Raw genomic sequence first — 23,463 nt, forward strand, 5'->3', positions numbered from 1 at the left:
GTGTATGCTCATATATTACATAGCAATCCACGTAACATAATCCTCAAGATTTCGGATCTAGATTGGAACTGGGCCTAATGGCCGAAGTTCATGGGCTCAAAATGGAAACGGTCTTCACTGTATAAAATGTCAAGTGAGATCTCTGAGTCGGACATTAACAATAATACCCTCCCGGAACAACGGTATTTACATTTTTGTCCCTTCGTTGAAGAGGATCACTCTCGTTAAGGGCATTTCCGTCATTTCGTAAAGAGAGATTTGCTTCTTCCCCAAGCACGTCTGTTTCTCGCCACCCTCTCCAGACATTGACATAAAAACACACAAAAAATCTCTCCGTTCTCATCTCTGAATAAAGCTTCTATTCTTTGTTCTTTTTGTGGTTTCTGATTTGTTTGTTACACATATTCGTGATGTTGGTTTCGAGGGTTTTGTCTCGAGTTTCTCGCAGCGCGGGCTTACGCTCGTCGCTCGCCGCCGTCGCTGCTCCGGTGAGGAATCGGGTTTCAATCTTCTCCGGTCAGTTTCATTCCCTCGTTCAGGAATCTCCTAATAAGGTAAGGTTCCGTGTCGATTTGATGATTTTTCGTGCTTAATTCCTTCGTAGGGTTTTGCTAGGGTTTAAGGGTCTGTTTGATTTTGATCTCAATTCAACGTTTCTTCTAGAAAGCCTGTCGATTGAATGTTACTGTTTTCTATATTATGTTCCGTACTCGGCTTTATAGCTCATGGTGACGATATATAGTATATTCTGCTGCTTATCCTACAATGGCATTAACTGTTACAAGGGATCTTCTTGCTTTGTCAGTTGAATCAGTGTTCCTCTTCATCTTTCATCTTTACATGAGGATTGCTTTCATGTAGGGTTTTTAGCAAATAGAGTAGGATTTGGTCATTGAATTTTGCTTGCCCGGCTTACGATTTCCCGTTGCAGCTTGTTCCAGCTCAGGTGTCCCTTTTCGATCACCTCACTGCTAATTCCTCTGCCTTTCAAAGATTTGGTTTTTCTTCCTCTGCATCACCCGAACCCAATGAGAAAGAGAATAATAACACCGAGGCATCGAACTCCAGTGAAGGTGCTGTTGATAAAGATTCCGAGACAGGGAAAGCTACAACCGAGACAGAAGAATCAGGTCTTGATTCAGAATCTGGTGATTCTTCCGTGCAAAGCAGGCGGAGGGGTACTAAACGAACTGCATTTTCTGATTCAGATTCAGAGACCGACGCTGATGATTTGTCGAGGGATGATTTGGTGAAACTCGTGGCTGAGAAGGAGGAGCTTCTAAAGACCAAGCACCAAGAGCTTGGACAGATGAAAGACAAAGTTCTTCGCACTTACGCAGAGATGGAAAATGTCATGGACAGGACAAGACGGGAAGCCGAAAACTCCAAAAAGTATGCTATACAGGTTAGTATTTTTGGACGCCATCTTTCTTGGATAACTTGTTCTCTTTACAAGACATGTACTGATACTTCCGCCTTCTGAAACGTTACTGCAGAATTTCGCAAAGAGTCTTTTGGATGTGGCAGATAATCTTGGAAGAGCTTCTTCGGTTGTCAAAGATAGTTTCTCAAAGATTGACACTTCGAAAGATTCGGCTGGGGCTGCTCCGCTGTTAAAAACCCTTCTAGAAGGGGTGGAGATGACTGAGAAACAGCTAGCCGAGGTAGAGCTTCTTGTAGATGATGCTATATCTCTCACTCTTGTGTTGATCTTGTCACCCTTCTTGTCGAGACAAGAAACTCATACACGAGGGTGGTTTCTGAAAAAAGACAATTCATCTGTGATCTGCAGGTATTCAAGAAATTTGGTCTGGAGAAGTATGATCCTTTGAACGAGCCATTTGATCCGAACAGGCATAACGCCGTGTTCCAAGTCCCGGATGCCTCGAAGCCTGAAGGCACAGTTGCTCATGTCTTGAAGGTAAGATACAGAGCTTTATTCGGGTTATTTGATTTCATGTCTTTCTTGCTCTGGTTGAACTCGGAGCACATATAAAATTATAAATTGAGATTTTCCATGGCAACTAAAAGATCAAATAGAAGTTTTGGTTCCCATTGACATAATTTCATGATCCCTTTTGTTAATCGTCTCAGTCTGGGTACATGTTGTACGATCGAGTTATAAGGCCAGCAGAGGTTGGTGTTACTCAGGCGGCGGAGGGCCAATACGACGGCAAAGGGTCCGAGGCGTGAAAGTCAGACAAGAGATCTCGAAATTTTGCTGCAGCATCATCCTTCCAGAGTCGTAGCTTTTCTTTTTCTTCCAAGTATTCATTTCATGAACAAGATCCCATAAATTGCTCCAGGGAAAAGAAAACTCTGGTTCTGTGTTTGCTTCTATCTTGATAGCCATAGCTTTGTTATCTATTGAGCTCTGACTCGAAGTACTTCTGATGATCATCGAATTAGGGTTTTTCCCTTTGTCAGTCCCTGTTCCTCTCTCTCAATGGCTCTGTCTCGATGGGTGGCGGGAAACTGCTGTTCTCGTGTTTCAAAACTGAATTAGCTTTGTCCGAGAAGTTTCGCGCCAGCGGTTTCCCGGCAGTTCGCGCCTTCTTCCGCCGTGGTTGAGGCGCCGATCTCCATCAAGGTTACGACGAGGGCAGGTTTGCTTTCGTATTCTCTGTAAAAAAAATGGTTCCTTTTCGGCTATATGTTTCAGAAAACGGATTCAATGTCTGGAGGGAACAGATACAGGTACTGATCAAATTTTGCAGGCAACAAAAGAAAGACCCACAAATCCATATACAGAAAACAAAACTTAACTGAGAAGAGGGAAATCAATCTCTGTTAAAAGGGGTAAAAAAAAAAAACATCATTTACAAAAGTGGGAACAGCTTTTTGCTTCATTGACAATGGAGCAAAAGCCAGCAGAAACTAAACGAAACCCCTGATCTGGATCTGATCTTTTCCCTGAGCAAGGAATCCGTATGTTCTTTTAACATGTCTGAGAAAAAGAATCCTAATATAGACGCTGAAGAAAAAACCGACTTCTGTTTTTTTTGTCCTAACCTAAGCTAAAACTTACCCTTGCGGAGGGACCGTTTCCAGACCACGGGATGATTTGTGCATCGGACTGCCCTTTGAGCTAAAACTTACCCTTGTATCTGCTGCCAAAGAATGTCACCGAGCTTTACGTAAAGCCTCTGCTGCTCTTCCCGACTGAGGCTTCTCATTATCTGTACCAAAATATTAGTACCCGACATCATGTCCCACAGATCCAAGGTTGCAGGGAGGCAGACATTTGGTATTGACTATCGAGTTTATTACCTGGTCTAGGATCATCTCGACGCTATAGTCTTGGGGAATGATGAAGGATTGGATATAGATGTATGCGAAAACTGCCATCACCATCTGAAAATGAAGGATTAGTTCTTCAGTGTTATCTCTTGGTTGATATGTATGATTTCTCAGGTCAGGTAATGACTTCACCCTGAGGTCAGTTTTGATACAATATCCATCTACATGCTATGTGATAGGTTCAGTCTTGCAGGCTAGTTGAGTTTACCTAATTCTTAAAATGCATGCAGATTCCCTCTGTTATAGATTCGATACGAGTTTTATTACCTGGCAATCCATTCTGTCGGTGAAACCTCCGTGCCCAGGAATGCTATCTCCGAAATCCTGCCAGCATCAAAGATTAGATCCAAGGAAACAGAAAACAAATCATGGAAGCCCGGAAATTGATCATGTAAAATCTCCGATCTTCTTCATCTATGGCTTATAAACTGAGAGGGTTATAGGAAATGAAAAAAAATTTAGATGTCTAACCTTGATCTTGAAAGCTCTTTTGAAACCACTGGCAAAGAAACCTCCGAATGGTGCTATTATCGATGCAAATAGACCGAGACACAGAGCATGCCATTGCACCGGTAAAACTGACATCTCTTTCCATGGAGTCTGAAAAGCAAGTGATTGTTGCATCTTAGTGAATATAAACGAGGTTAATTCAGGATTTCAGCACAAACACTACCTTCCACGAGCGAAAGAGAGAGAGAGATAATTTCTTACAAATCGAGTAATCCACCAAGGCAATGGATAATACTCTGGCCTGAACAGAGGGCCTGGATCACAGTGAAGCCATCCAGTGGATAAATCCTGCAAGCATCAAATTCGGTTTGAAGTAGAAACGATAAGCATCAAGCGAAATCAGGGATGGAAATGGAGATGTCAAATACCTTCCTCGGGCATGTAAGCCATTGGAACTGGCCCATTACATTTGCAAACTAAACAGAAGTATTAAGTCAATTAGTCCTGACATCAAGCGAAAAGGTCTCAATATGTGAAAGCAAGTCAAGACTGGACGGCGGTGAGATTACCACAAATGCAGAGATCATCGTTGCTACAGATGCCCCGATGAATCCTTCCCATGTTTTCTTTGGGGACAGTTTTATCAACGGTGTCTTCCCAAAATAGACCCCAAAGAAATAAGCAGCGACATCGTTCATGGCAATAAGTGCTGCTGGTAGAAGAAACCTGCAAATCATCATAAAACCAAAAAGATGATTTTTTTTCTGTATTTCTCCGTGTGATGAGGAAACCATTGATGCCTTTTTCTGGATATCAGCATTTTACCAGAAGATCCCTTCGAAGATATTGGCCACGGTGAAAGAAGATTGTGTAAACACCACTATAAGGATCATATGTGTCCAGGCATATTGACTGAACTGATACTTGTACATCTTCTTCTTCAGCGTAAGGATAAACCACATGAAACCTGATCAATTCAACATGGGTTTACCTCTGAGAGGGATTCATTCCGAATTTTCAATTGTGGAACCAGAAACCAAAAAAACAAAACAAAAAAGCAAAGAATCACGAGGCATGTGGCGCTGGAAAACAGACCTGCGATATAGAGGAAATAGCAAATAACCATCTGGTATTTGATGAGACCACTCACAAGCTTGTAGAAGAATTTGTCAGATGATACTGTGTTTACTAGCTGCTGACGGAAAATGCGGCCATAGACAAACAGCATAGCCGTAAAGAAAAAGTGCCTGCACGAAACAATCCAGGTAAGTATCAGTCAGATCAAGAACTTGGTAGATTCTCTATTCCTCATTCTCAAGTAAGCTTGTGTACCAGTTCAAGAGCCTGAACCCGGGTAGGCATCGCTCTTCATGAGCTCTTCTGAGAAGAAGGAAGAGCTCTCTTGCCATGAATATCTGTATCACCACAACCATAGCCCAGATGTAGAGATGTCCCATGTAGATAATAAAGATAACCCCGCCAAGCATCCATAGAGATGAACATGTCCTAATCCACATAGACCGGTATTTGCTTTCACTTGCAGTCATCAAATTGCTCCCATTTGCTCTGTTTATGTCACCTGGAAACTGATCTCCAGAAGAACACCATCAGAGCTAGAATCTAATGCACAAGACCAAGTTTAAGAAATTCATGCATATGTAAAAAAAACCTCAGTTGATCGCCGTCTCCGGTGACGAAGCCGAGGAGAAGGAGAATCAAATGCTGTGGAGCGGGCACTTGGCGAACTAGGAATGGGGTTATCCCTTTGGCCATTGGTCTTAACAGTCGGCGAATTGGGATAATTCTGATCCCTTTGTTTTCCTGCTCGCGGAGAACCAGAATAATGATCCTTTTGCAATGCCATCCAACTTCGGGCGGCAGTTTCGAGATAGCTATATACTTCTGCACTTTCCTTGAAATTACTTCTGTAGGTTATGGAAGAAGTTAAACAAATCTTCCCATGCTAAGCTACAGTAGAGATGAACAGAACCCAGCAAAATTTAAGCATTTGAGGGGAAGAACATGTCATATGATCAAACGAAACATTGGTGTTCATGTCTTCATCACCATGTTCTGATCACACTTTGGAACCTAGAAAACTACGATAATACAGAGACGATTATCTGTTTCAAACCTTTTCAACAGAAAACTCTTAGGTGTATCTGTGAATATTAACATGATACGATGTTTACGAACTGTTAATGTACAAATGCTGAGGTTACTCGTCAAGAATCTAGATGTTCTCTCTCATCACTATGCTCGCATGCACACACGTTCATGCATGTATGTATGTATGTGTGGGCAAAACATAACCATGATCGGATTACTTGAGCGACACTCTTCGCTAAGGAGTTCCATAATCCATTTATGCCTAAAATCCGAAACCAATGCGATCAAACCTCAATCAGAACCACCGAAATCCCTAGAAAATCTGATAAACCCAAGAATCGGTTTGAATCAAACTTCGAACCCTCGTTTAAACAACGGATCAAGAGACCGAGAAACGGGGGAGGGGGGGGACTTACAGAAACTCGGATTTAGCAGTCTTCGATGGAGAGAAACGTGGCGCCAGGAATCTGAAGATGATCGAGAAATGGAAACAAAACCCTGAATCAAAGAAATGTGGAAATGAGACGAAAAGGGGGAGAAGATACGATTAGCGATGGGAGACGTAGTGGACGAGCACGTAGCGGTGATGACATCACTCACCGATTCCGGAAGAGGAGAAATACATTCGTTTGGAGGATTGTCACATGCGTAGGGCGAGGAGCTACTCTCGTCTGCCACGTGTAAATACCAATATACCACGTGTCATACTTTTATGTTTGGGCCTTGTGATTTGGGCCTATTAATTCAAGTCGATAATTTGTGTGGCCCATTTCAGTAGGGTTATTTTAAATTTTTTTTTTGTTGCCTAACTCTGTACCCGAAGATTAACTGAAACTTTGGTCTTGCCTCAATAGGGCATAAAGATTCAGCCTTTGGGACAAGGCCGAGCCCTGCAAGACCAGTCATCTCCAAGAAAACGGAACACCTAACCGGCGTCTATCTCTAAAATCTCACCAAAACGGAAGTCGGTCAACTGCAAAGGACGGGAAACGGGAAAGTCTCACAAGACCTATTGTGCCATCGAACTATGTAGCCATTTCGAAAGAGGACTCGACATCTCATGTTTCTGGCGCCGGTCCAGTTCCGGTTTCACCATGAAGACAAGAGAGAGATATGTGATCGTACAATGTTTGCCATAGAGAGTTCAATCTCTGTGAAACGAACGTCACAGGAGACAGACAGGGAGAGAGTAAAAATGTCGTTGCTAGGTGTGTATGTTTGTATCTGTGTTTGGATAGTGAGTACTCTTTTTTTAGTTACTTTGGCCCTTTACCTAACATTTCAAATTAGTGTGACTTAAAATGGGTTGCTTCTGAAATTATGGGGTTAATTGGTATTTTTTGAAAAGAATGGGGGAAAAACATGGTGACTCAAGAATTGTTAGGGTGGATCTGATAAATTTGTCAAGGAAATGGTCTGAACTGCTAAATCTCGGTGCTTCGAATCTTCACGCTGAAGGTTTGAATTCGATGTCACTTCCACGACGTCGTTTTGGGCTTCACTACTATCACAAACGCGTTAATAGAGACAAAGCCCCATTACCACCGATAAAAAAAATTCCATTTTGAACAGGCCGAATCGTCGTCTTCTCCGTCGGAGAAATCCACGAAGCGCAAAATCAATGTCGAACCAGAACGAACCGGCGAAGATTCTTCTTCCCTACTTGCAACGCGCTGATGAGTTGCAGAAGCACGAACCTCTTGTTGCTTATTACTGTGCGTTGTGTTTTCCTCCCTCCCTCTCTCTGATTAGAAACCTAGATTATTTATATCTTTTCGTTAATCGATGTGATCGCTTCCTGCGATTGAGTATTGCTGAGATTTGTGATATATCCATGATAGTGTTTCGTTTTTCGTGAACTTTTGGTGGTTTTTGTAAAAAAAAATTCCTTGGTTATTGATCGTCGTGTTTATGACCAGGTCGGCTATACGCCATGGAACGAGGGTTGAAGATCCCACAGAGCGAGAGGACTAAGACTACTAATTCACTTCTCATGTCCCTCATTAATCAGCTGGAGAAGGTATTTTCTTCACCCCTTTTGAATAGCTGAAGTTGGTATTTTGGATATTACTGGAACAAATGTCTTCTTTTCAGTCTTTGAATGTTTTGTTGATGAATTTTGGGTATCAGTGAGTGGAATGAATTCCTCCTTTTCAGTCTTTGAATAGTTTGTTGATGAATATGTTTTAGTCATTTAGTACAAGAAGGTTTGAGATAGCATGTGGAAGAATGAAAGTGATTAATGAAATTGTGTTTGACAGGGTCTTGGATAAGTTGCTAAGATCCTACTTCTGCGATACTAAGATATCATATATTATGCTAATTGATCCTGCCGGTTGCATTTAACTCTGAATGATGCTATTGACAGTAGTGGATGACACATTATGGTGAACCCTTGTGACTAGTTCCAAGTTTTTAGGCTAATTTTTGGTTTTGTTCTTTCCAGGATAAGAAATCATTAGATCTTTCATCTGATGACAATCTGCATGTGGAGGGTTTTGCACTGAATGTCTTTGCGAAGGCAGACAAGCAAGATCGTGCGGGAAGAGCAGACTTGTAAGATGAGTTTCCTTTTTCTTTATGTTTTTTACTATCACATCCGTTGCCACCTGACATCCAAGTTCGGGAAATTCCTTAACCAGTTGGGGTCACCACTGATACTAGTTGAATGTCATGGGATTTCCTTATTTCCCTAAATCTGTTCTTCGTTTAGTTTTGGGTTCCTAATGTTGGAATCAATGAAGGAATACCTATATTGAAATAGGCATACATGTCCATCAAGATGCTTTGTAGGTGTTACTGTTCAGCAGTGTCGTGTGCTGATGACCATCAAACGGAAATACATACAAAGTGCTAACAGGAAACCAATATATTTAGACTAGAAAGATTATTATCTAAGGAATCAACTGGGTGTGTCCAGCTCCAAAACTTACCTTATCTTGTCTTCTTTCTTTCTGCTCTTGGGGATAAGGCTCAACTTTTTAGTGGTAATCATTTCTGATTATGGTTTCGGTTCAACTCTTTGTTCAGTTTTTGTGACTAGTTTAGAATCAATACTTGAGTTGGTGTGACTCATATATAGAAGATCGGGTCGAATGTAAGAAATTATTGTCAACCATGGCTTTTACAGGAATACAGCCAAAACATTTTATGCTGCAAGCATTTTCTTTGAAATTCTCAACCAGTTTGGGCCGCTTCCTCCAGATGTGAGTTTCTACTTGTCCCTTCGCTTTGAAGTTCCGCGAGAAACTCTAAATTGTGAAACGATTTAGCATTGATGAATTTGTACAGGAAAACTAATGGTTGGCTGTCGTAGGTGACAAATTTTTTTTTTCTTATGGCTTTGTTCGGGACTTGGGCAGATGGAGCAGAAACAGAAATATGCTGCTTGGAAGGCTGCTGACATAAGGAAAGCGTTGAAAGAAGGAAGGAAACCCACACCGGGCGGTCCTGCTGGTGATGATGATTTATCCGTGCCATCAAGCGGTCCAAGCGGCACATATGTAAAGTTTTCTCAACTTGAATGCTTATGATAATGATTGCTTATGATAACAGCACATATACGATACAAGAACTTGAAATTCTTTTCTAACTTTGAGAATGATCTAGATATACAGACGTACACATGCATATATGTGTAAGATTTAAACAACTCGGGTCTTATAGATGCAATTTCTTTCGTGATAGAGTCTTTTACCCATCTTTTTGCACATTGTGAATTGTACACAGGATCTTGGTGCGAGCGAAACGGTCGAAACCAGTCAGAGAACAGAGCCTGGTCCGCCACATGACTTAAACCATGGTTCAAGCCACCATCATTTACCCGAATTTCCACATCCACCTCCTAATGATGATCACTCACCACTGCCACCTCCTTCTTATCATAATCAGACATATCCTACCAATGACCTACCCGCTGCCACGAGCCGATCAGACACCCCTTACCCTCAGCCCTACGTTCATCAACCTTACCACCAAGACCCGTCACAACAGCACATTCCACCTCAAAACTACCCGTCTCACGAGCCATCCTCTCCTTATTCGTACCCTAATTTCCAATCTTACCCGAGCTTTTCCGAGAGCAGCCTACCTTCCACTCCGTCTCACTACCCTTCTCACTATCAAAACCCCGACCCTTACTACTCTCCTCATTCCGCTCCCGCACCTTCTTCCACTAGCTTCTCCTCGGCACCCCCTTACTCATCCTCAAATGGGCGCGTCGGAAATGCAACTGTGCCAGATCCGACACCGAAGTACCAATACGACAGCAGTTACCAGCCACCTGCTGAGAAAGTGGCCGAGGCACACAAGGCGGCGAGATTTGCGGTTGGAGCCTTGGCTTTCGACGATGTCTCGATCGCGGTGGACTACCTGAAGAAGTCGCTTGAGTTGCTTACTAATCCATCGGCCGGTCAGTGATTTTTATGTTCTGTAACGATTTCTGTTTTGATTCTCGGTATGATACTGAAAATGGTTTGGTGTTGACTTTCTTGGTTTGTTTAGCTTGGGTTGAAAATTCGTGCCACCTCGGTGTATATGTACAAAAAAAAAATACATGCCCATCTTCTAAAATATCTCAAAGCTAATATCCTTTGCTTGCTCCTTCAACGATTCTATATATATATATATATAGATAGATGTAGATATATTCATGTCTTGTTTATTAGGATAGTCATGTCTTGGATTTCAATTGTCTTGTACAGTTTTTTTTAATATAATTTTCTGAAAAGCAATGACCGCATATTGTTGATATAGATAAATGGGCCGATGGTGAGGGCCCAAGACTATCGCTATTGGCCCATAATCAAACCCTCTCATTGGCTTCCGCGTCATGTATTTTTGAGAGGTGTCTGTCTGTACGGTTTTTGCTTCGGCGAATGTACTGTTGGGGGTAAGGGAGCGCTTAGTTTCCGATAGAGTTTGAGAATAAAACAAAAAGGACTTAGCCGATATCTGTGTTTACATTATCCAAACGCCGAGGAGGAAAACAACAAAGAGAAGGGAAAATGAAACACTAAACGCCACAAGAGAACAAAAAGAAAAAAAGCACACAGAATGTAAACATTCCTAGTGTTTCTCTACTCATATGTATATATATGAGTTGCAACTGATTAAGCAAGTGACAAGGAAGCGACGATGTGAAAGAACTGCAGATGCTCCAGGACCTCCTTGGCATGGCCCGCGGCTCGACGTTCGACCCGAAAGAACAGCTCGTCGCTGAGATCTTGGCCGATATGAGCCTCTACGAGAACCCCTGCAACGCTCCGGCAGCTGATGGAAAATGCTCGGCCAACTTCCGAGGCGTCGTCTGGCTGGCTCACCACGAGAGGGCTTCCTCCTTTGAAGACGATGAGCTTATCCACCACGAGCGATCCCTCCGCTTCCACCACCTCCTTGAAATCCTGTAGGCTCGGGGCGTATACCGGAATGTTGAAGCTATCACGCTTCTCCGCCGTCACCAGTCCCTGTTGCAATGTTTTCGCAAAACGATGTTAATGTTATGTTAATTTCTTGATTGTATTTAATCACGATATGAAGATGGGTTAGGGTTTGATTTCTCAAATCAAACCAATTCATGATATTAATATGTTATATATACACATACATATATATATATATATAGCAGTGTTAATTTCTTCCTTTTTTTCCTGTCTGAAAAGCACATGCACAACACCTTTCGTAGTGATGAAAATTTGATCAGATGGCTTGAAATGATTGTGTTAGGATAAAGAAGTGGCATCGGCATTGTTCTCTTTTAACCTTTCTGTAGTCTCTTTTTACCGGACTCCATGATATGGTCCGCCAGTTTTGTCTCTACACCGGCCATGATGTTGCCGACCGCAAATGGACGGTTGAGATTCACCCGATAGAGGGCATCCAACGGATAGGATTGATTGCGGTTGAAACAGGGCTGATGAGAGTTTCATCATCTGGTTCGTATAGCAACCACAATCATTTGCCTCTACGCCCTTAATCCACTTCACATGGATTTAGGGCAAATCTTTTTTCTTTTTTTTTTTGTGTGTGTGTGGATAGATTTAAAGAGCTTGTGTAAAGCAAAAGCTAAAATCTTGTCCGGATGCATTTGATTCTCTACTTATGAATGAATATGTATAAAGCCCACATACCTAATTATGGCGGATTCCAAAATAAATTTAAGTGTGATCAAAGAGAACTTGATTTATGTATTAATTTGCTCATCATACGTACCATAAAGAGAGATTGGTTATAGTTTAGATGTATACATACCTCTCGGACAAGGTCGTCCCAGGCGTCCTGGAAGTGGGTCCCAAAGAGAAGGCCGGCACCACCCTGGTCGGTGGGGTCCACAGAGGTGCGGCCGAGACAGACCAGGAACATCGAGCCCCCTCGCTTGAGCTCTCGGGCTCGAGCCCTTATGAACACTCCAAGGTCTTCTTGGAACTGCCTCTTGTATGCCATGGCCGTCTTCTCTCCCGCGCCATGGATGAACACTCTCCCTCTGTTGTACGCCGCCGATCTCTTCTCCGTCACGCACTCCGGCACCTACGATGTTTTCCTTTTACGTCAACCTCGTAACTAAGAACGGGCTTTCTTTCGAAATTAAGTCTAGCCATGTGTTAGTTTATACCTGAGAGAGCCAGTGCAAGGAGAAGGCAGAGTGAAAAACATCAATAGTTCTCACCGGAAAAAGTCTCCGGTAAAACGATCCGGGTACTCCGGCGGCGAAGTAGGAGCGGTTTCCGTCGGCTGCGAGGCACTCCTCCATGCAGGAGTTTGATACGAGAGGGGGCAAGAGCTGGAAGAGAGTGTTGAAATCGTTGCTGGGGAGGTCGGAGAAGAAGGCGGAGAACTCCGGCGGCTCGATTCCAGCGGCGTCGAACCGCTTGGAGATGTGTTTGACGATGAAGTCGATGACGTGGACGGTATTGGCTCCGGAGGAGCAGCCCAGATCGACCACCGTGAACGGCGGAGGATTGGAGGAGGAGTACTTCAGGAGGTGGACTTTGTTTAGGGTTTCCTCCAGCAGGTGGAGCATCGATCTTGCGTGCATCGCCTGCATGGTGCCATAACGTCGTATGTTTTTCATTAAAAACCATATTATAATAAAAAAATCCATATAATAAACATTCAAGAAATAATATCTTGTAATTCGATATATGAATGGCCCGTTTGTGATTTTGTAATATACCCAATATCCATCTCTATGCATGCACACGTCGAGCTGGTCCTCTATAAGTAGTGCACTTGCTTCTATAAATATATATATATATATATATATATAACGAAGGTGGTATAGGGTTGGATAATCGAAGAGAATCTATAGGACAAGAAAAAAAAAAGATGTTTAAACCCACAAAAAGACAAGACCCCTATCAAAGCAATACATTCACGAACAAAATAAATGGCCGTAATGTTCTGTTCTTGGATTAGTCTGGGTTTCAGTACATAATACCCGGTCATTCAAAAAAATTCACGGTATCGAATTGTAATAATTCAGGACGAACAAATCAGAAGGATCGGTGAGTTGAGAAACACAAGGAAAATTCACGTAAATTTACCGATCGTAATTAAAACAAAAAACACGAAATAGATTATATGCCATATATACAGTATTTTATATAATAAAAAAACATATATACAGTAAACGTAAATGTGAAATAAATAAATAAATAAATAAGAGAGACCTGAGCTTGAGAGTTGTTGGCATAGCTGTCTTGTCCTTTGCCACCTTTCATGCTCAGAAGCCTCTCGAGCTTCATATCACACACTGCCACGTTTTTGTCTCCCTCTCCTTTCATTCTCTCTCTCTCTCTCTCTCTCTCTCTCTCTCTCTCTCTCTGTGTTCCGTGAATGTGAATCTCGGACAAGAGTTAGGTATATATATATAGAGAGAGAGAGATGAATGTAGGAGTCGGGGAAAAAAGGCTCAAACGATTAAAAACTAAGTTGGTTGAAGGGGAACCACGTAATTATCTTTATTCTCTATTTAGTATATTTTTGTTACACGGATTCTCATGTTTATCCCTGATTAAATATTAATTTAATTGAAAAAGGAACACACATGAATACTAATACCTGTCATATGGTGGTTATCTTCACTCTCTAATTAGGAATATATATTTGTGTTTATATGCTAATTACACTATATATTCCCATAAAAATTCTTACAAGTGTCTGCATATAAGCTCTTAAACAATTAAATTCAAATTTAGTTGAAAAGGAACCATGTAAATAATTACACGTGTCTTGGTTATCTTTACTCTCTAATTAGTATATATATTGCTAGATTCCCCTGAAAACTAATCACTAGAATTTTACATATATAGATGCCCCCATGAGTACTAATTTACTCTCCAAGTATATACATACATATATATATATATACGAACAAATATAGAATTTATGAGATTAATGTACATGGAATTGGGTTGGGAATAATAAGGCCCAAGATTGACGCCAGATTTGAATGGCCTCGGATCACAGAGTGCAGTAATATCAGAGAGGGTTCTTCATGATGTTGCCGGACTTTGAACTCACCATCTGTAATTGTATCTATACATTTATCATCACCCCTATATATCTTTTGTCCTATATATATATATATAGATCGCCGACAATCTTATAAATGACAAAATTACAAAATTCTAGATGTAGAAAACATAATGTTTACGACGAGAAATTGGTTATATATCTCCATACGCGTTTAATTTCTTTGCGTTATATATATATATATATATATATATATGTGTGTGTGTGTGTGTGCCTTGCATGTGATTTTCAACGTCTGCCCACGATTTCCAATCGGTATAGCAAGTTTTTAATTCAAAACTCTCTAACCATATAAAATTTATACCGTCGTTTATGAAACGTGAAATATAAACATTGGAATCAAATAAGATTTGACGCAATCTTAGGCATTTCGTGGGTGGTTCATTTGCAACATACATACATACATATATATATATATTCATGAAATCATGGTCTTAATAGATAAGATGTCACATGTTTATGGTAAATGTGTAGGCTATATAGGGCACTGCTAATTGCATGGCATTCAATTCATAGGTCAAATGATGATCGATAAAAGAGAAATAGTAGCAAAAATAAAAACTTTAAATTTGTGGGTCCAATATTATATTAAATTAAGCCAACAAGCAATCTTTCCGGAGCATGCCCACAAGGTCGGTGAAAAGAAATTAAGTCCCATTCTAGACATAGAAAACGAGGACAAATCAAAACAAGGAAAACAAATACCTACAAATATATGTTATTTTTATGTTTTGGAATAATTGTATTCATTCGAATTTTTATTTTATTTGATTTCTATTCTCGTATTTGAATTGCATTTGTTTTTTATTTAACAAGTTTTTTTTTTCTGAAAATATTATCGTTTTTTATATCATTTTTCAATTAATTTGGTTTTTGTTCTATCTGCGAATAGAAATATTCCTTATTTTTAAGCTTTAAAAATTATTTTCATTTACACTTTGAAAAAATATATATAAAAAAAAACATAGTAGATCGATAGTAAAACCACGGAAAAAAAATATAACCTTTTTTGAAGAGCAGAATTTTTTTTAAAAAAATAATTTGAAAGTTATCGGGTTTTTGATCCAATTATATCTCCCAAAGAATTAGAGAAACACATGAATGTTTTTCTCTGAATAGAGACTGACTTGAATGTGCGTTGGAAAGAAACTTTGCTCTCAATGAAAACAACGGAAGTTTTGCAAAAACAAAAAAAAGTATAATTGATTTCAAGAAACCTTTAATCATCATTAATGGTGCTAAAAGCCCCATTTGATTACCTCATAAAATAATACTTATATATATATATATATATAAGAACGATTTATTAAATATTATGATTCGGAGATAGGATGTTATTACTGCGGGAAATTAAAGCAACTAACACGATATGATTGACTGACTGATCGCATGCAATGCATGGCAACAAAAGGAGTACTTAATTATTTTTCATTAATTAACTATTATCATCTAATCAGTAATATTAAGTATTATGCATATTCTGTAATTTAATCAATGATTATATTAAAGCTTGTGCCGACTCTAAAATTGGATTATTTTCTCATTTTTTTACGATATTGATTATTTTTTTTTTAACTATTAATCAAAAGAAAGTTTGTAACCCGAAAACCGGGAAATTTGTTGTTGTGGTCTTCGAGGCTTTTGATAATTACCGTGAACTATGCCCCGATTCTCTCATTTTAATATTATACGCAATTATCTATCTTTGTGTTGAGATTCCAAAGGCAATATCTATACATATACATTCATATATATATATATATATGTACACATAATGTTTTTTTTATTCACCATAGTCACCATCAATTATTGCTACTAATTAGTACATTTTACACGAAAAGAACCATAGTTATTACAGCTCCTACAACATGGAAATGTAAATCCATAGTGGAACCTTAATTTAATTCATCGGTTCATTTTGTTAGTTTTTTCTATAATGAAAAAAAATAAATTATTTCTTACATATTTTTCTTAACATAATAGCTAGCATTAAAATCCATAACAAAAAAAATATAGTTTTCATACATACACATACACATACACTAACCGTTATGAATTATCCTATAATTACCTAAACGACTTTATCCATTTGGGTCGTCAACTTAATTAGTTATTTAACATAAAATAAATATTTAAAAGCTTACATGAAAAATTGTCCAAATGACTTTAGTTTGGATTTTCAGAAGTATAATATAAAAAAAAAAATTCAAAAAGGAAGTCTCTGGTCAACATTCCTTTTTTTGCATTCTCTTTATTTGACCACTAATCGCCTGATGAAATATTTTGGCCTGTCAATTTCACTTCCCTCGTAATTGTAACCATCAACTCTAATAATTTATTTAAAACAATAGTGCTATTCATCGAATAATGGTAGTATTGATTTCGCATATGGGATGCAATTACATTTTTATATCCTGAAGTTTATTTGAATTTCGATCCAAAATATTTGATTATCCAAAAAAATTGTGGGGTTCTTCAAAAAAGAAAACGTGATCTTCAATTCATCAATGGATTTATTTTGATAATTAGTATTCAGCTGTTTTAATTTTTGTTCTAAAAAAACAATCTTCAAGAAATTTAATTTTGGGCCCTTGAGATATTACATGGGCTTGCAACAAATTTTAAATGGGCCAAGAAGCGACTTAAAAAGATTCGCGCCGAATGTAGAATTGTGTGAAAGCAGTGGGGCGGTTTTGAAGAAATCTTGAAACAGAGAGGGGGAACTGTGGGAAACACTCCTCGGGGGAGGAGGAGAGCGTCGCCTCTCCTGGGGAAGAACACGAGCAAAAACTCTCCCGCGGAGGATTTGCAGATTCGACGAGATTCAGGGTCTTTATCTGATTCTCGAAAATTAGTGTTCTTTCTGGAATTGCTCTAAGAACAAGTGGAAGAAACGAGGGGCAGATATGTCAGACTTGGATCGGCAGATTGAACAGCTGAAGCGCTGCGAGCCGTTGAATGAATCGGAGGTGAAGGCTCTTTGCCTCAAAGCCATAGAAATCCTCGTTGAAGAGAGCAATGTTCAAAGGGTCGATGCCCCTGTCACTGTAAGTAATTTTGTTTTTTCATTTCTCGATCTGGGCATCGGAAGTTTTATGGTTACGTATGAAGATTTGAGTCTTTGAAGTTCAAGATTTGTGCTGAGAATATTGGGAAGTGGAAAATCAGAGGTCTAGAATCTGAGGAAATAGGATGATGGTTTTCGACCGAAGTATAACTATGCTCTTTTGCCTACTAGAGCTGTTGGCATTTGACATATACAACACCATATTGGTGATATGATGTCCTGTTCTCTATGCAACGGAACATGTAAGTAAAAGCCTAAAGGTTCAAGCCCCCCGAAGAATTAGGGTTTTAGAATCGAGATAGGATTGAATGAGTGGTTTAGGGTTCTTGTATTTGACCAGACTATGGGTTCTGGGTTTTTGTCGATTTTCCTGAATATAATTTTGAATTTCACTGCAACTTCAGGAAGTCATTACAAATGGAAATTGAAGTTAAACACTTCGAAATTGATTATGTGTTCCCTTTCCTTTGATGGAACAGATATGTGGTGACATACATGGGCAGTTCTATGACATGAAAGAGCTTTTCAAAGTAGGAGGTGATTGCCCTAAGACAAATTATTTGTTTCTTGGAGATTTTGTTGATCGAGGTTTCTACTCTGTCGAGACATTCCTCCTTCTACTGGCTCTCAAGGTAATTTCTTTGCCCGACCATTTCAGTCACATGTTCCAATACGTTCTCTTCTGCCAATGGGTCCTTGACTTCTTCAAGTGGGTTTGCTTTTGTATTGTCAGGTCAGATATCCAGACCGTATAACTCTCATTAGAGGGAATCACGAGAGCCGGCAAATCACACAGGTGAATTAAGTCGAATCGATAAATTTAGTTTGTTATATATGATTACTTACATGGTTACACCCCTGGATTTAGTAGGTATATGGATTTTATGACGAATGCCTGCGTAAATATGGCTCTGTAAATGTCTGGAGATACTGCACCGACATTTTTGACTACTTAAGGTACACATACAGAGCTTTTTTCCTCTTACTTTACTTCCTGCGTTGGTTTGCTTTCTTACTCTGCAGTGACAACCTTAAAACTTCCTCTGCTTGGTCTTGTTCAGTCTTTCAGCTCTTGTCGAGAACAAGATATTTTGTGTTCATGGTGGCCTCTCTCCAGCTATTATGACCTTAGATCAGGTTTATGAAAAATCTGTCGCTGCTCATATAATTGGAAGCTTTTAGCTATGGAGGATAACTGATGAAAATCTTTACCTTTTTCTTGGCAGATTCGAACTATTGACCGGAAGCAAGAAGTGCCACATGATGGTGCCATGTGTGACCTTCTATGGTCTGATCCAGAAGATATTGTCGACGGATGGGGTCTGAGTCCACGAGGTGCTGGATTCCTCTTTGGTGGCAGCGTTGTCACTTCCTTCAATCACTCAAACAACATAGATTATATATGCCGAGCCCATCAGCTAGTTATGGAAGGTTATAAATGGATGTTCAATAACCAGATAGTTACAGTCTGGTCAGCTCCAAATTACTGTTATAGGTATAAGTTACACCAAAGGAAAAGTCGTCGTTCTCTTTTTCTGTTTTTGCTATATAGCCCGACTTTTTCATGCTCTTATATTCCTACACGTTTCAGATGTGGTAATGTAGCTGCAATTCTCGAGCTGGACGAGAATCTTAACAGAGAATTCCACGTGTTTGAAGCAGCTCCTCAGGTAAGGGAGCTTGCCCTTGTGCCTATAGATGCCTTCCATTTGAATCAAAAGGTCCAAATTCCTTAATGGAGATAGTGTTATTAACGTTTGATACATACAGGAATCAAGAGGGGCTCCTCCCAAGAAACCAGCACCTGATTATTTCCTGTGAGCTGCAACACAGTGATTGACGCCTTCACTCGTACATGAAACTTGCCCCAAGATTCTTCACTGTTGGGCAGAGGAATCTACAATCTTGGTTTCACAAAGATATTTACTTTTGATGTCTGGAGATATATACGAGTCTTTGTCTGTTTCTTGCCACTGAGTTTTGTCTTTGACCTTTCTGTGTAATGGTACTTCAGTGTTTAAGGAAAATCTTGAGAGTACATGGATGGATCTTCCAAATGCGAAAAAGACGAGGGCTTTCTGTACAAGACATTCAATTTCTTTGATGGACCCAACCATATCTTGATACCGTTTTTCTTCATCCCTCCATCCTGATTTTATCATATCATATCACCTAATCAACTAAAACAATGCCAACTTCATTGCAAAGGCACGAAGCTCAAAACAAAGAGAACTCTTGAGAGAAGCTTTTGAGCCCAAAAGAAGATCAAATCAGTACAGAGTTGAGGAAGAGAATTAGAAGAAGAGTCTACGGGGAGGAGATTTGTTGTTGACAGTGGCAGGAGATGAAGATGGCTTCTGGGAAAGGGCAATACCTCCTTTGTTGTCTTGGCCGCTAGACCCGAGCAGTTTAGCAGCTCGAGGATCGGTCAAGAGCGTCTTCTGGAAAGACTGAGAGAAACCCGTGGCTATTATCGTTACATGAAGCTCTCCTGTGTAGCGATCATCCACCACAGCCCCGAATATGATATTGGCTGATGGGTCTGCCAAACTTGTCACAACCTGTAAACCCGAAGAAATATCACCATAGGAGAGAATGAACATGATACATCATGATTGTATAGTATTGTTACTCTTTCTGGTTTTCAGATGGATTGACATATATATACATATATGTTCTTGGTCCTGAAAGCTTTCTTCTAGAAGGTTAATAAAACTGTCATAAACCATATGTGAAAGTGAAAGATATAGCACCTGAGATACTCGGTTGACTTCCTGCAAGGTTATATCCTTTCCTCCGGTGATGTTATACACGACTCCGGTGGCTGATTGGATGGATGACCCAATCAGAGGAGCCAAAGTTGCTTGTTCAGCTGCTTCTTCGGCTCGGTTCTTGCTGGAAGAAACGCCTACTCCAAGCATTGCAGTCCCGGAATCTTTCATAACCGCCTTCACATCGGCAAAATCAACATTCACCAGTCCAGGTATCTGAAAGTTTAAAAGAACAACCTTTTTCAGAAACTTCAGGGACTGGGGAGCAAAAAACAATCTGTCTCTCTTATCGTGGAACCGCAAACTAGATGCTAGGAAGTGAGTATACAACTAGTTTGGCACTTAATAGAAACTCACAGTGATGATGTCTGAAATTCCTTGTACTCCTTGACGTAGAACATCATCAGCAAGAAGGAATGCATCCTGAAGAGGTGTCTGTTCATCGGCAATATCTAGCAGACGATCATTTGGAATCACAATAAGCGTGTCTACATTCTTCTGCAGCTTTTCAATCGCCTCCAATGCCTGAAGAAACGAAAAGATAGCGTAACCCTAATGACTTTTCTGCCGTAAAACATCACCAGAATCAATTCTGCGATCTTGTGTCACTAAGCAACGAAACAGAGTTCTAATCACATGCCTGCACTGATCTTTTACGGCCTTCGAAGCTGAAAGGATAGGTAACAACACCGACAGTTAAATAACCAGACTCCTTTGCAATCTGGGCTACCACAGGGGCAGCACCAGAACCTGTGCCACCTCCCATACCAGCCGTTATGAAAACAAGGTCCGATCCTTTAAGGGCATTAGCAATTGCATCCTTTGATTCCTCTGCAGCTTGTTCCCCGAGTAACGGGTTCCCACCGGTACCTGTAGTTCAAGTAAACAGAGACGGATTGATGGTTTGATTACCAAATCCATATTCAGCACAAGAAGAGAAATCTTCATAGGACTGACCAAGTCCACGAGTCAAAAGCTCTCCGATTTGTAAAGGGTTATCTGCTGCAGACTGCAACAGAGCTTGAGAATCCGTGTTTATGGCATAGAAATCAACCCCCTGATTTTAGGGCAATAGAAGAATCGATCATAATCCAACAACAGTGAAACATCACATTTTCCAAAATGTGAATTTTCAGCCAAAGACTAAGATATACGAACTTCCTGAGATTAACTAAGATATAGAAAGAACCAGACATAATTTTCAAATGAAAAACCATATCTAAATTCTAGATGACTTTGAACAACTGAAAAGGAGTAAGAATCCGTCGCATCTAAAAGCACCACCAAATTAAAGTATAGCACGAAATTCAAGCGTCTGAATCATTCTCCGAGACAAGGGTGAAAAGGAAATGTGACCTGCAAACCGCTGGAAATCATGCGATTGACGGCATTGTTGCCGCCACCGCCGACACCGACCACCTTAATTCTGGCAGATTCCATCGGCGCGAACGAACACCTCAGCCGCAGAGAACCAGACCGAGAACCGCTTCGCCTTGAGAAGCCACCACCAACCTTAACGCTTCTAGAGTTTGAACTACCAAACAACGAATGGGGAGAAGATTTCGGAAGAAACGAACAAGAAGAAGACGAAGACATTGTGAGCTCGTTAAGGTTCGCCAATGGGATTGTCACCATTGTTGATGCCGCTCCTGCTGCAGATTCTTCTGGTTAAAGACAAAAAGAAAAAGGGTTTCTAGGGTTTTAAAGATAGAGTGTTGGTTTCCCCGAAGAAAATATCGTCCAAAGCTCAAAAATTTTTCGTCGCCCAAAAATCTCCAGAAGAATGCAATAAAGATGGGAGTGGACCCTGAGCTAAAAACGACGTCGTTTCATAGTATTTTGGCATTTTCAAATAGAAAACCAATCCACCAAACAGCAAAATATCCACTTGAATGATGGAAAACAAAATGTTCTTCCAAAGATTATTTCATCAATATTACATTCTGGAAATCTGGGAATGTGAAACTGAATGAGCGGATTACAACAAAAAAATCAATGATGAAGAGGGCAATGCCAAAAGAGTGTACGAAATTACACAGAAAAACCGATATCTTGAAGATACAGAACAATTGAATAAGGAGCAAATACCCGCCCGCCATTCATTTGTATAGTTCAAGAACAAGAGGGTTCATGTCCGAGCAAGATTCTACTCGCCCTCGTTTAGGATTGGGACAATGAGAGGCTTCATCTGTGCAAGATATACGATCGCCCACCTACCACCGTGAAAAAAATAACAGCGATGATATCAGGTGACAACAGGTGGATCTCCGTACGAACAGACAAGGAAACAAATCCAATGCCAATAACAACACATCACGAATGCTAGTTCATGACTTGAGAGTTACAGTGGAAGAAAATGCCAGCAAGTTGGACATAACTATGCTCTTTTGCCTACTAGAGCTGTTGGCATTTGACATATACAACACCATATTGGTGATATGATGTCCTGTTCTCTATGCAACGGAACATGTAAGTAAAAGCCTAAAGGTTCAAGCTTTGACAAAATTTCAGCAATGGTGGCGGCCATTTGACAGGAAACAAGTAAGGACAAGTCAAGGTCAGGGAAACAAGAAGAAACCGAAAAAATGGCCAAGGACAGACTGCTCAAATGGCATTTACTTGAGCAACCAAAGGTTCAGAAACAAGGAAATCCTGAACTTACATCATCCAACAGCAGACTGTTGCCGTGATGACCAAGGTAAGATGAAGCCTGTATCATAATATAGCACAAAGATTAGGTAGGTATTTATGAACATCAAAAAAAAAAAAGTTTTTGAAAGTGAACCAGTAGCCAAGCAAAAGCGATAATGAAGTTTGACAGGATTAACACTTGAAGGGAACATTCGCCAATTAACAACAAGAAAGACATTACACTTCATTTCGCCTGTTGAATTCCAATTGCAAAAGAGGATAACTACTCAATTGGTAGTGGAGAGATTGACGCATTACATTGACGCAGTAAACGATTTACGTATTAAACCAAAAGATCGAATCTGTAGCAGAAGAGGAGAAATCGAACTGAGGGGGACGAAATGAAACGTACAGGTTGGTGGAGGGACCTCTGCTGCAGCAGATTCTGGCGCATAGCGAAGCAATGACACCTACAACGACGAAGATTAGAGTCGTGACAAGGAAACCCATGTTCGATCCTGATCTGGGAGGGAGATTCCTGCGACGAGAATTACGCGCGATTTAGGGTTCAGACGAGAAAAAAAAACTCGACGCGATCGGAAG

At 40.2% G+C, this 23,463-nt stretch overlaps 7 protein-coding genes across 13 annotated transcripts in view; 3 read left to right on the top strand and 4 right to left on the bottom strand.

Annotated features, from left to right (window-relative positions):
* The first annotated feature begins 276 nt into the window (after positions 1-276).
* LOC104811631 (protein GrpE) lies at positions 277-2,426 on the top strand. Of its 2 annotated transcripts, XM_010538387.1 has the most exons (6): positions 280-554; positions 932-1,130; positions 1,209-1,405; positions 1,497-1,664; positions 1,793-1,921; positions 2,095-2,426. In XM_010538387.1, exons 1-6 carry the CDS (start codon positions 411-413, stop codon positions 2,191-2,193), a joined length of 936 nt encoding a protein of 311 aa, XP_010536689.1. In that variant the 5' UTR covers positions 280-410; the 3' UTR covers positions 2,194-2,426. The 2 variants fall into 2 exon arrangements, with proteins under 2 accessions (XP_010536688.1, XP_010536689.1); XM_010538386.2 differs by having other exon boundaries at positions 277-554; positions 932-1,405.
* Positions 2,427-2,522: 96 nt separating this feature from the next.
* On the bottom strand, positions 2,523-6,441 carry LOC104811632 (phosphatidate cytidylyltransferase 3-like). 5 transcript variants are annotated; one of them, XR_771471.1, is made up of 13 exons: positions 6,276-6,441; positions 5,420-5,675; positions 5,083-5,336; positions 4,846-4,997; positions 4,576-4,717; positions 4,320-4,476; positions 4,179-4,226; positions 4,012-4,098; positions 3,772-3,900; positions 3,568-3,624; positions 3,271-3,354; positions 3,029-3,179; positions 2,523-2,623 (listed from the first exon to the last, which is right to left on the bottom strand). XR_771471.1 is itself a non-coding variant. In XM_019202516.1 (12 exons), the coding sequence occupies exons 2-12, from the start codon at positions 5,612-5,614 to the stop codon at positions 3,096-3,098; spliced, it is 1,389 nt and encodes a 462-aa protein (XP_019058061.1). In that variant the 5' UTR covers positions 5,615-5,652; positions 6,276-6,441; the 3' UTR covers positions 2,702-3,095. The 5 variants fall into 5 exon arrangements, 3 of the variants coding, with proteins under 3 accessions (XP_019058061.1, XP_010536690.1, XP_010536692.1); XR_771470.1 differs by lacking the exon at positions 2,523-2,623 and adding an exon at positions 2,702-2,913; XM_019202516.1 differs by lacking the exon at positions 2,523-2,623 and having other exon boundaries at positions 2,702-3,179; positions 5,420-5,652.
* Positions 6,442-7,396: 955 nt separating this feature from the next.
* Positions 7,397-10,461, top strand: LOC104811633 (protein HOMOLOG OF MAMMALIAN LYST-INTERACTING PROTEIN 5). Its single transcript, XM_010538391.1, has 6 exons — positions 7,397-7,574; positions 7,779-7,879; positions 8,306-8,415; positions 8,990-9,065; positions 9,222-9,362; positions 9,589-10,461. Exons 1-6 carry the CDS (start codon positions 7,481-7,483, stop codon positions 10,276-10,278), a joined length of 1,212 nt encoding a protein of 403 aa, XP_010536693.1. The 5' UTR covers positions 7,397-7,480; the 3' UTR covers positions 10,279-10,461.
* A 312-nt stretch (positions 10,462-10,773) lies between these two features.
* Positions 10,774-13,673, bottom strand: LOC104811634 (indole-3-acetate O-methyltransferase 1-like). The gene is made up of 4 exons (XM_010538392.2): positions 13,527-13,673; positions 12,470-12,895; positions 12,109-12,384; positions 10,774-11,324 (listed from the first exon to the last, which is right to left on the bottom strand). The coding sequence occupies exons 1-4, from the start codon at positions 13,638-13,640 to the stop codon at positions 10,971-10,973; spliced, it is 1,170 nt and encodes a 389-aa protein (XP_010536694.1). The 5' UTR covers positions 13,641-13,673; the 3' UTR covers positions 10,774-10,970.
* A 3,409-nt stretch (positions 13,674-17,082) lies between these two features.
* LOC104811638 (serine/threonine-protein phosphatase PP-X isozyme 2-like) lies at positions 17,083-19,498 on the top strand. Its single transcript, XM_010538395.2, has 8 exons — positions 17,083-17,438; positions 17,938-18,090; positions 18,192-18,254; positions 18,330-18,415; positions 18,520-18,595; positions 18,685-18,953; positions 19,050-19,128; positions 19,229-19,498. Exons 1-8 carry the CDS (start codon positions 17,298-17,300, stop codon positions 19,277-19,279), a joined length of 918 nt encoding a protein of 305 aa, XP_010536697.1. The 5' UTR covers positions 17,083-17,297; the 3' UTR covers positions 19,280-19,498.
* A 177-nt stretch (positions 19,499-19,675) lies between these two features.
* Positions 19,676-21,983, bottom strand: LOC104811637 (cell division protein FtsZ homolog 1, chloroplastic). Its single transcript, XM_010538394.2, has 6 exons — positions 21,586-21,983; positions 21,187-21,286; positions 20,870-21,099; positions 20,587-20,754; positions 20,212-20,445; positions 19,676-20,019 (listed from the first exon to the last, which is right to left on the bottom strand). The coding sequence occupies exons 1-6, from the start codon at positions 21,862-21,864 to the stop codon at positions 19,753-19,755; spliced, it is 1,278 nt and encodes a 425-aa protein (XP_010536696.1). The 5' UTR covers positions 21,865-21,983; the 3' UTR covers positions 19,676-19,752.
* Positions 21,984-22,110: 127 nt separating this feature from the next.
* LOC104811636 (V-type proton ATPase subunit e1-like) overlaps positions 22,111-23,463 on the bottom strand; it is a 2,010-nt gene continuing 657 nt past the window's right edge. The window contains exons 2-4 of one of the 2 annotated variants that reach the window (XM_010538393.1): positions 23,273-23,398; positions 22,892-22,939; positions 22,111-22,442 (exon numbers count right to left, since the gene is read on the bottom strand). In XM_010538393.1, the coding sequence (XP_010536695.1) occupies positions 22,376-22,442; positions 22,892-22,939; positions 23,273-23,370 (213 nt within the window). In that variant the 5' untranslated portion in view covers positions 23,371-23,398 and the 3' untranslated portion in view covers positions 22,111-22,375. Of the gene's footprint in view, positions 22,443-22,891; positions 22,940-23,272; positions 23,458-23,463 lie in introns of those variants that run through there. The other variant, XM_019202416.1, reaches the window with a different exon arrangement.

This window comes from Tarenaya hassleriana, unplaced genomic scaffold (genome assembly GCF_000463585.1).
Source record: "Tarenaya hassleriana unplaced genomic scaffold, ASM46358v1 Cleome2, whole genome shotgun sequence".
NCBI lineage: Eukaryota > Viridiplantae > Streptophyta > Magnoliopsida > Brassicales > Cleomaceae > Tarenaya > Tarenaya hassleriana.